General features: G+C 40.6%; 1 protein-coding gene across 1 annotated transcript in view; it reads right to left on the reverse strand.

The window, feature by feature from the left end:
* Nucleotides 1-1,431: 1,431 nt before the first annotated feature.
* Nucleotides 1,432-11,934, reverse strand: part of LOC108802433 (bone morphogenetic protein 2-A-like) — a 14,315-nt gene continuing 3,812 nt past the window's right edge. The window contains exons 2-5 of the mRNA XM_018574289.1: nucleotides 5,390-5,526; nucleotides 4,704-4,820; nucleotides 3,228-3,432; nucleotides 1,432-1,868 (exon numbers count right to left, since the gene is read on the reverse strand). Of these exons, the coding sequence (XP_018429791.1) occupies nucleotides 1,432-1,868; nucleotides 3,228-3,432; nucleotides 4,704-4,820; nucleotides 5,390-5,526 (896 nt within the window). The remainder of the gene's footprint in view (nucleotides 1,869-3,227; nucleotides 3,433-4,703; nucleotides 4,821-5,389; nucleotides 5,527-11,934) is intronic.

Here is an 11,934-nt window from a genome sequence, read left to right on the forward strand (position 1 = left end):
CTAACTTTCTCCCCCCCCCCCCCCCCCCCCCCTTTTCCCTTACATGTTCAGTGAAGCATGTTCACTAGCAAAGGTAAGCCAAGTATCATTTGGTGTCTACTCCTGGGTAAAACTTTTATTTAACAACATCTAAAAGACTAAAATTGATTTGGTTTGATTCGCTGTAAGGATTACGCTTCAAGTGGTTCTTTGTTCACTTTTAACACCCAATCAAGTTAACGTTTAGCATCTATAGAAGTCAGGTTGAAATGGCTATTTTACCATTGTGGTAAAAGTATTTTACCATTGTGGTTACAAAGGCTGTTGGATATTTACATTTCAGTTATCCTTTCCTAGAAAAAGCATACATATTTTTGCATTATAAATTGAGAGAATAAAATATTTAATACATAAACATTACTATTAATATATACAGAATACATATATACAATTAGATCAGAATATAAGTATTTCTTGCAATATATTTCATATTCTGCAGCATCACACTGAAAGTATACCTAAAGTAAAAATGTAAATAAAATATTTAAACATTTCACATATGAAGAACAAAAACAGAATAGAAATAGATGTTATGATGTCACCATTTCACTTTTTTTCTTTTGATCTGGTCATAAACTGTTGCTAGTACTGATAATCTGGACATGGTAAAGAAGAAACTCACATCAAAGAATTCTGGAAGCTTATGTTCAAACATGGAGTGAGTACTGAGCTTTATAGATGATTGATTGTATAAAGATTGCCATAAATGTATTACAAGGCAGAAATTGCTCTTGCACACTCTTGTTCATAAGAACCGCAGATCTACATAGATCAGTGGTCAAATACCCATACACAGAAGATGCCATTAACTGATTCAAATAACAACAGTTCACCTACCGGTTCTATTTTAGCTAAAAAAGGTCTATTGGCAGGTTTGTATACTTTTGCCTTATTCCAAGTGGCTCACAATTGTTAGAGTAGGGATAGACATGATGCATTGGTTTATAATAAAGTATATTCTTCTAAAGATATTAGAACCTCTGTGTGTGTATTTGAAAGATTAAAAAAAACTTCCACATGTAGATAGTTTGTTTCCAATGTCAAAGGGAAATATTAGAATTACATGTAGAGTCTTCCATTTGCCCGCCTCCAAAAATATTTTGTCTTTGTGCTGGATATGATGATGTAAAGAGCATGGAGTGCCACAGAAAAGTCTCTGAAATCTTTCTAGTTAGCTGTGTTCTAGACGAAGACTGTTATATGAAAGTTTTGTATGAGAGTATTATGAGTTTGGAACAGTTTGGTTCTTCAGAGGGTTAAGCTGAGAAAATACAATATAAATCTGGAGCGGTACCTTCTTAGGGAAATATAGTAGGGTCACATGGCAAAGTACAGATAGTATATAGTCATTAACTGGTGTAATGACAAAATATAATGCTGGAAGAAGGGTGTTCAGTGGCAGCCACAGCTTGTTGCCACCATGTCATCATACTGCTTCAGAACAACATTCTCTTCATCATCAAAGTAAAGTAAGTTAATTGAATTAAGACGATCTGGAACACAACATGGTGTTCCAATGTCTTGATTAAGTTTGAGAGCATGGACAATGGACTGTACAGTAGCATGATTTGTGGCACCCAAACCTTGTCCCATAGGGAATAGACATGTTCCCTTGCAATGGTAAGCATTATATCCCTTTGGGGAGATGATCCAGCCAGCCCAACCAATGTCTTCAAAGTCCACATAGAGATGCTTGCGTTCACATGGAGGATATCTACTAGGATATACATCCCGAGTTTTCCGACTTCTAGTATGGTCTATCACCATTGGAAACTTATGTGTTGCTAGATGTATTAGGGAAAGATCTTCAGATGGTAGAAGAGAATCATCTGAAAAAAAAGATATAAATATATTTAGTCATTTTTTTGTATTCCACATTTGAACTGACTGCACTCAGCGTGTGAATGTAGTAGACCTAAATACTGTGTTCCTTCAGTTACATTTCTCTAAATATGAGGACAGTAGCCTGTCATTGCATTATGACAAATGGGCGGAGTCAGCCGTGATGGGTGACGGGTGACTCTGCCCATTTTTTTTCATTTGGCCGGGACCTGAGAAGACCCATTTGATCAAACCGGTCAGTTTGCGGCAGCAGTTTGTCGGGTGCGGGTGTCAGATTTTTTTGATGAGTCAGAGGCGTGGACATCGCTGGACGTCGTGATTGACCATTTGGTTACAGCAGTGCATCAATTTTTTACATTTTTGGGATTTTTATTTTCTTATTATAGGGCTTGTCAAAAACTGTTGTATGTTTTCTAAATCATGGATTGTTTCTAAAAGTGTGGTGTGTTTATTCACATTTTACTTTAACCCTTAAGTTAATGAGTAGGAGTACTTTTTTTTACTTTTTAACTTGGGGTTCCTTCCAACTTTAGGTCTGTTATGGATCAGCTGGGGGAACGCACGTCGTTTTTCTTTCTTTCTTTTGTTTAAATTTTTTTAAATTCTGCTTTCTACCTCTGAGGCAGTGTACAGAATAACCGAGCCAAATGCCGATTTCTTCACTTGAACTGAACTGTTTGGCTGAACCGAAGTTAAGTGAAGGGAGCTGAAGGCAGCCGATGTACGGCTGTTTTTTAGACATACAGGGCTGAAGTGAATAGCCAAACGGCGTTCGGTTCCCTTCACTTCGGTTTGGTTATTCACTCGGCTGCCTTCGGCAGCTAAGTGAGTAACCCCCGTGAAGTTTATTTAATAGCAATACCCTTGGTGCCAACTGCAAAGAAAATGAGGGTGAATCTTGGGACAAAGCTAGCAGATTAATGATAAACAGATTCGGCCAAACTAGTATTTGACCTTGATTGGGTTAATTTGGGGTGAACGGAAAATCATCATAGATTGGATTTTGCGACACACATAAATCGTTTGGCCCCTTTATTAGTTCACCCTGGGTTTCTCCATGTTATCCCTAAACCTTCATTTACTGACCACAGGGTGCAGTGTATTGTGAATCAGTATTCCCTCTATAATATAAGCCCTTTTTGAGTGCACAAGTATGCAATCTTTGGACTCTGCTAACATTCACTCACCAAAAAGACAACGTTTAAAAACCTGACAGCTGATATAACCCTTTCCTACTTTATCTAAAATTAAAAAAAATAAAAAATGACTATAGTTTAAAAGTATACAATGTGAATTAATTGTAAAGATGAAGGCTTTATGTTCATAAACTTAAAACTGTATCTTACCTGTGTATTTTATAATGGGAGCTGTATAGGTGTTTGGTGCTCCTCTCCTGCCATCATCACTAAATAGGACCAAATAGGATTTCTTGCTGTCTGACTTGTGCTTTGCAAGAATGAGGGGGTCAGTTTCTACAAAATTTGCTGAGGGTGGAGTAAAGCCAATAAGGAAACCATGATTGGCACTGTAATCTCCAACCCACCTTGAAACCTTAAAAGGAAAAAGAAAATGTTACAGGATCATCAATAATACATCAACAAAAATACTTTCTCCTTTATCACAACCAGCATACAAGTAGTGGTGTATTAGTTTGTTCTCTCCTTTCATGAAAGATGTCATTAGTGCCACTGATTGATGCACTTATGAGGCATCCACTTCTGACCAGAAGTTATTTTGCTAGATGCTTAATTTAAAAATATTTGTAGACATCCCTTTTTCAAATGGTATGCAAATATCCACTGATATTTGTTTGCAATTGCTTGTTAATCAAAATAATCATTTGGTCACTTGGATGATAAAATGACTGTTTATAAGAGTGACATTCTTACATTTTTCTTGTTAAGAATTAAATAAGGTGAAGTAAAAATAAAAATAAGGTGAGGTGATTCTACACAGGGTTTAATATTTACAAGTTTACATGTGTACCCTGTAAGAAAAAGTTTGATTTAAAATTACATTGCTTAATCATTTTTTTCTTAAAGTGAATATATACTGTATTTTCATATATATATTTTACATCTATTGTTTTAGGGCTTAGAAAATAAAATGTTAAACTTTGGTAAATATGAACTATTGCATATTAAAATGTCATATTTACATTTCCAGCTAACAAGTGAAACTCAGGCCTCCTTTTTGTCTTATTTTCAGAGATAACCATAGTTGCTGCACTAAAAAATGCTAGGGCTCAGTAATTTAATGGATAACTTAAAAGCTACATACTTGAATAATTACTTTCAGCCCTACTCCTGAGGCCTAGCCATAGGAATGAATAGTGGTGAGCAGATGTGCAGTCGAATTTGTAATTCTCACTACAGAAGCGGTTTGGTGCCCGACAGGGCCACGCAGTGAAAATCTTTGGAGCGGAGCTGAAGTTAAGTATTTGGGTGGGGAGGATTCAACTTAAAGGAATGGGGTGAACACTTTAGGCTTCAATCTAGACATACAGCTAAATGATTCAGAGAAGTGACTAATTCCATTTTCAATACCTTGCTTGGCTTTTCCAGGTCCTGAGTTCAGAGTTACAGGTGGGATACTATAATAGCAAACAGAAAACCCATAATACTCTGACACTGCATATACAAAAAAGTGACCCAAAACCATTTTATTTACTTAAATGAATATCAACAATAACATGAAAAAGCATCCAGTACCAACACAGAACTTCTCTAATGTTGTGCACATGGTTAAAAAAGATTTTAAAAAGATTTGGCTTTGGTAAGTATTTAAACAGTTTGTTATATATTGATATTAATGATACTTACTGTCTGAGTGACATTAAACACCTCCCAGCCTTGTGAATGCAGAGGAAGAAGTCGAGACGAGATTAGATTTCCTCTCCAAGGTCTTGACGAACTATCTAACAGCTCATACACATCCACCTAGAACATATGAAAATGATCATGGAATGGCTATTAAAGTTAAACATTAAAACTGACAAGCACAATTAAAATACTGTTAGTAGAATTTTGTCACAAGATGGCTGAAAGATGCATTAACAAAATTCTGTGTATTTTCCAGAGGAGTAAATAGTGTTTCCAGTTAAGAAAATGTGACATTCCATTAGGAGCACGAGTCAAGCTGACTGGATGTAGTTTATGACAAGACTGCAGATTAAATATGCTGCACAGGACACTTGCAAGTTAAACTGATTACAGTGCAAGCAGTTCAGAAGCAAAAAATTTACTTGATGCAGTTTGGCTGCTCTATCACCTGCCGTTCAAAAAAACTGCAATAAGTTGCAAGCCACAAAGCAAACATAAAACATCTGAAACTTTGCGCAGTTTCCAGAATAGGAGTGTACACAGTCTGTCCCAGCAGAAGTAGTAATGGAAAAGTGACACCTCCTTTCAGCTTTTTGTTTGAAAGTCTATTTAATTTATATTGAAATTATGTAAATATAAACCATGTTAGATGGTGTGCACAATTTGAACTTATTCTATTATCTTACCCTACAAAAATGATATTTGGTTGTCAATCCAAATGGCTTCCACTTGAACACCCGGAGCTCAGCTTTTAACATGCGCTCATTGCTTCTCACAGATGAGATGTTGAAAAAATAGAATGGATATCCTGTTTCTGAAAAAACTAAAAAAAGAATAAATACAGGTCAGTAAGTAAGTACTATATGTAACTATTTACAGTCTATATAGTAAAATTTGTTGAGCCTATTTTGAAAGGCTGCAAAAGCAGACCTGGATTTGTGGAAAAGCAACAAAGCCTGCTACTTAGATAGAACATTTTTAGGGGAAGAGAAGGGGGCAGCAAATAAAATAGCAATTATTTTCTATTTAAATCATATAATATATAATGTACTGTATATATGTTAAAGGATTAGCAACAGCCATAAAGAACATAAACATTTGGCATCACAGTGAAGGTAAATATACAATGTGCACTATCACAGAGCAGCCAATTGTATTTTAGATCATTGTTGTTGAACAACATAAAAAAATGGTGTTTGATTGGTTACTATGGGCTGTTGCCTTTTGCACTTTTTTTTTTAAATTTGTTTTTATTAGATTTTCATATAAAGACACACAGGACATCAGTACAACAGATATCTCATGAGTTCCAACACTCTGGGGCACAACTTACAACACTGTTCCAAACAATATAACCCCCCTCCCCCACCCCCCATCCCTCCTCTCAACCAGAGCTGTGCATTTTGCATAAATTTAAAAATAACTCAGATCAAACTAAATCATTGCTGTTCAGAGCACCAATGTGTGGGTATTATGAAATCTCAATCAGGTACCCAGTGTAGGTGGAAGCTCCACCATCAGATACCTCCAGATACACTAGTGTCCACTAGTAATCAATTAGTGCACATCCTCTCAATGTTCAATTCCCCTCCCCCTCAACCATACAGTCAATAATGCTCACAGTCCATACTGGCCTCTAGCTTGTTGTAGCAGAGAAGGCATCCAACCAACTTCCCCAGACTTTATGAAACTTTATGAGAAAGGAGCCCGGCAGCTCAAATTTGATGCACGGGTCCTCAAAACACGTAATATTTCCATCAGTCAGTATGTCCTCCAATGTTTTTATGCCCTTCCGGGCGCAGACATGGCAATCAGGGATGGTGTAGAATTGTGCAAGATTCGGATTTCTCCACAGAGGAGTGTGTGGGGACACAGTTAGCTCCCCCACCAAGTGTATCCAACACCTGTCTCCATGCCTTAACAGTAGCCCGCATGGAGAGTGTGAGGTCATACGGGGCCCCACATCCCCTATATACCAGGGATGACAAGGCCTCATAGGAGCCCAAACTCGCCGCCTCCAACACCACCGCAGAGTCACTGTCCTCCCCCACATTTGTCCCGCCAAATAGTATTTCCTCATATCAGGCAGTGCTAGACCCCCTCCTGTCCAAGGCGCTTGTAGGATAGACATTCGGAGTCTTGGTACCTGCGAGCCCAACACAAAGTCCAGGAACAGGCCAGTCACAAGAAATTTGCAGACACCCAAACTGGGGAGTTACGTAGAAAGTACAACAAAACCGGGAGAATCTTCATTTTAAGCAGATTAACCTTACCTATCATTGAAATTGGCAAGTGTTTCCAAACTATCAACCTCCTTTTAACCTTGGTGAGCACCGGGGCTAGATTCAGGAGGTAGTAATCTCCCACCCCAGCCGTGATGTTGACTCCCAGATATGTGATCTGTGAGACCCACTGAAGTGGGACCGATGGATCCGCCGAACCCAGGGTGCCGTCATCTAATGGTAGGATATGTGATTTGGCCCAGTTAACTCTCAAGCCAGAAAACACCAAGAATTTGTCTAGGATTCGCAGTGCCTCCCTAAGAGATGGGCCTGCGTCCGCCAGAAATAAAATTAAATTGTCCACGTATAAGGCGAGCCTCTCTTCAATAGACCCCACCTTGAACCCCTCCAGATCCGTGGATGTGTGTAAAGCCACAGCTAGGGGCTCCATCATTAATGCAAACAGACCCGGTGACAAGGGGCACACTTGTCGGGTACCCCTTCCCACCGGGAAACTTTCCGATAGAGCAGGGCCTATCTTCAGAGCGGCTCTAGGTTCATTATACAAAACTGCAATCCATCTACAAAAGTTAGGGCCAAATCCCATATGCCACAGGACAGCACCCATGTAACCCCAATCCACTGAATCAAAGGCCTTCTCAATATCTAAGGAGACCAGTGCCCTAAACCCAACATTAGCATGGGTGAGTTGGAGATTTGTGAAGACCCTGCACAGATTTGTATCAGTGGATTTCCCCGGGATAAATTCTAGGGTGGAGATAACCCCTCCTAGGCGCATCGCAAGAATCTTGGTCAAAATTTTCAAATCCATTTTCAGAAGAGATATCGGGCTGTAGGAGGAGCAAAATAGTGGGTCCTTCCTCGATTTAGGTATAAGGACAACGTTCGCCTCATACAAGGAGTCCGGTAATCTCCCCCGTGCCAAACAAAAACTATACAGTCCTTGCAAACGAGGGGCCATCTAAGGTAAATAATACCTGTACCATTCCGCTGGAAGGCCATCCGGTCCCGGGGCTTTACCAGCAGGGAAGGAACCAATCGACCTCTCTATCTCCCGGACCGAGATCTCCTCCTCCAAGGATTCTCTATCAAGTTGTCCGAGACAAGGAAGCCCAGCTCCCCCAGTAGGGAGCAAAGGGCTTCCCCGCCATAAAGTGCAACGGGAGCGTATAGCGCACTATAGTACTGTGTAAATTCCTCCTTAATCGCCACCGGATCTTTCACCCGCTCCCCCAGTGATGCCATTATACACGGAATATTTGCTAAGGGATGATGGTCCGCCACCAACAGAGCCAGCCATTTGCCATTCTTGTCCCCTTGCTCAAATCTCGTGGAGAGAACAGCCCGTCAGAGTCTTAAGGTGCACCTGCAAGGCTCTTCTCGCTGCTCTGAGAGTTCCCAGGGAATCTTCACCAGGAGAAGCCGCATATACACGTGCACACTCCTCCTCCACCCTCTGCAACTCCTCCCGTTCCTTAGCAAAGTCACATCTAGACACTTTAATGTGGGAGATATATTCTCCCCGAAGATATGCCTCAAATGCATCCCAGACTATTGCGGCCTCTGCCGACCCTTCATTATGGACCCAATACTCCCCCACCAGGGACGACACTCTGCTCACCACACCCTCTTCCCCAAGCCAGCCTGGTGACAACCTCCATCCCCGGCGCTGGAGTTGCGTGGAAAAGGTGAGCATGAGAGACAGAGGCGAGTGGTCGGAGACTCCACCAGGCAGGTAGCCGGCCTCTGACACTAACCCAAGGAACAGGTAATTTGCAAAGGCCATATCGATTCTGGAGGAGGAATTATGCATATAAGACACACATGAGTACCCCCTAACACCAGGATTTTTCCATCTCCAAACCTCTAGCAGGGAAGCAGCCTCCACCCATCCCACCAGTTCCTGCCCCAGGGCACTGTTAGGATTTGAGGAATCTAGCTCTGGGTCTAGAATAGCATTAAAATCTCCTGCAAACACTCTAGGTATAGGTAAAAAGGGTGCCACCTTAGCTAGAACCTCATACAGGAGCTGAAACTGGAAAGGAGGGGCAAATAAATGCTAACAATAGCAATCCTGCGTGTATGTATTTCCAGAACTACAATAACATAGCGGCCCCCCGGATCCAGAAAAACCTGCTCAATCATACATGGCAAGGATTTACTTATAAGTATTGATACTCCCCGGGCATACACCGATTAAGTAGCATGAAAGGCCCTCTGGATCCGGGGGCGCCGCAATGCCAGCCCCTTCTGCCCCTCCAGATGCGTCTCCTGTAACAATATAATATGTGGCCTGTATGGTTTTAAATATTGAAATATCAAAGACCTCTTGAACTTGTGATTCAGACCCCTCACATTCCACAAGACAATTTTTACTTGAGTTCCTGCCATCCCGTGTCCACTCACAACAATTTCACCTCTCGGAGGCCCAAGAAGCCTAGAGCCCAGAGATCTCTTTTAACCATCAACCAGCTCAAGATGCCCGAAATGAACCACATATGTATGCAGGAATCACACAGCTCAAAATTACAAAAATCCCCTTCCCACCCAAGCCCACCCTGCTTTCTTTGGCAAACCAAAATCCCCAACATAACCCAGAGAAGCTTGATCCCTAACTAAGTTCAAAGACAGCACCCGAGGGGGGCCGTCACCCCAACAATCTATCACTGCCTTCCTATGTCCGTGCAATAACAGACACTGTCGTTAGCTAGTATTCACCCCCACGTGAGGTGCCTCCGGTTTTTCCCACACCTTACCAAAAGTGCATAGGGGGACCCATTGTAGAGTAATACAGACTTTTGAGCAGCAGGAGTAAACCAATGAGGTATAACCCCAACAATGAGACAGAAATGTAACTGTAAGACCAGGATTCAGTATATACTAAATTAAGGCACATGGTGACCGTACACCCATCCTCCTCCAATCTCAGAAAGTAAGGCTAACAGCAAAAGGCTGCAGTCAAAGTTAGTCAGGTACTCTCAATGGCTTCCAGTAAAGAGTGCAGTCTTGAAAGGATGCCAACAGCACTTCCCTAGCACAGTCTGTCTATCCAGTTCGCGGCCGCAGCTGGATTGTCAAAAAACTGTACAGTTCCTTCATGTTGAACCCTCAGCTTACTGGGGAAAATCATACTGTATTGTAAACCTTTAATCCTGAGGCGGCGTCTGACATCTTGGAAAGAACGTGTGCGCTTCTGCACATGCGCTGAAAAATCCGGGAATAAACGGATCACAGTGTTCTCATGATGCAAAGCAGGAGAGTTCCGGGCCGCAGCCAGCACAGAGTCTCTGTCCCTGTAATTCAGAAATCCTCTCACACACGTGGCTTGTCCCTTTCCCATCCCGGCCACGCCCCCTTGCCTTTTGCACTTTAACATTTCTCTTATCATCGTACTTATCTTATCACATAAGTCTGTAGGTTCCAAAACTATTGTAGCTCATGTACGAATAGAGCTAAATTGGTGAGTTTTAAGGATTTCCATTATTTTTTTCTAATTTGTATACTGTATGGGAACACATAGAGACTCATTCATTGTATTATTTAATTACAGATATTAGCTGCAACTTCAAGTTAAACTCTAAGCATCACAGAGATTATGACATTCTTGTTTCTACTAAGTGGACAATCTATTGGATGTAGCCTACTTTGAAGATAATAATCTAAAAAATTGTACACATTTCATTTAAAAAAAAATTAATTTAAAATGTATTAACCATTTAAAATAGTAAACCACCAGCAGACACAGATACTGGTTATCTAATTATGCCTACAAATACTGTCACCTGCCATGTAAAGTGCCCTGAGAACTTCTAAATCCTTGAAGCTCCATTATGCAAATTTTGAATAAAGTTAACTTTTATACCACCACTCCCATACCCCACTTGTGTCCCATCACTGTGATGGATGGACTGAAAGACTGAAAGACCAATAGTGAGACACAGGAGCTAAAGTCATTTGCATAATAGAGCAGACTTGGGGCTCCTGAGACACTCTGCAAGATATTTTAGTAAATGTACAGACCCCTTAAAGATGAACTTTATCCTTATCTTCAAAACAACAAATACGCCTTTAGAAATGTTTAGTATAGGCAATCTACAAACACATGCTTAATATATTGATAACTGCAGGCTTCTTATTCTTTGCATACCTTATTTTTCTTTTCTACTCCATTCTTCTCACAGTGGCCATGTTTACTAAGGGCATATGAATCCATCTTGCTTTACTTCCTGAAACTCTGGCATTTGTGAGTAGGACGTGATCATGCACATCATCTCAGGGGAGGAAAATGTCTTTCCCTGAGATCTGAGATTACATAGTTACATAGTATTTGAGGTTGAATAAAGACCATAGTAAGTCCATCAAGTCCAACCTACTGCGTGTATGCATATGGTTCTGCTGGTGTGTGCGTGTGTATGAGTCCATGTGTGATCTTGTTCTTAGGAGTACCTGTACCCCTGTATGTTATGGTCTCTAAGGAAATCATCCAAGAGCTTCTTGAATGATTCCACATCCTTAGCTGAAATCACTGCATGTTACAGATGAGATTACAGATGAGATTTCCCAGCAATGCATTATTACATAATTTGTGCCAAAGAGAATCAGTAAGTAGAAAATAAGAAATTGTACGTAAAACGAAAATATGTTTGTTTGTTTAATGAATGTAAGATGATTTTTAAATCAGCATGCAGAGCTGCAGGTTGATGTTATTTTTAGTGAAAGTGTAAAGGTCCACTTTAATGTCTACTTTTCATTTGTGCTCACAGTAAAGTGACCAAGGCTGATGTTGAAATTAAAGTCCAAGTTTACAAATTTTATAAGATTCCACCAGCCCACCTTTCCTAGACCAATGAATACAGTAAACTGTGTTCAGCCCCCTTCCCTTTGCAGGCCATTGTTTGCCTCCTCTGATAGCCACCAACAGCTTACCTCAGAGGAGGTAAGTAAGTACTTGGGGAGGGAGGTAGGTATTTGACACAATTTACTAGTTG

The sequence above is a fragment of the Nanorana parkeri genome, unplaced genomic scaffold (assembly GCF_000935625.1).
Source record: "Nanorana parkeri isolate BGI_ZX_2015 unplaced genomic scaffold, ASM93562v1 scaffold2860, whole genome shotgun sequence".
Classification (NCBI taxonomy): domain Eukaryota; kingdom Metazoa; phylum Chordata; class Amphibia; order Anura; family Dicroglossidae; genus Nanorana; species Nanorana parkeri.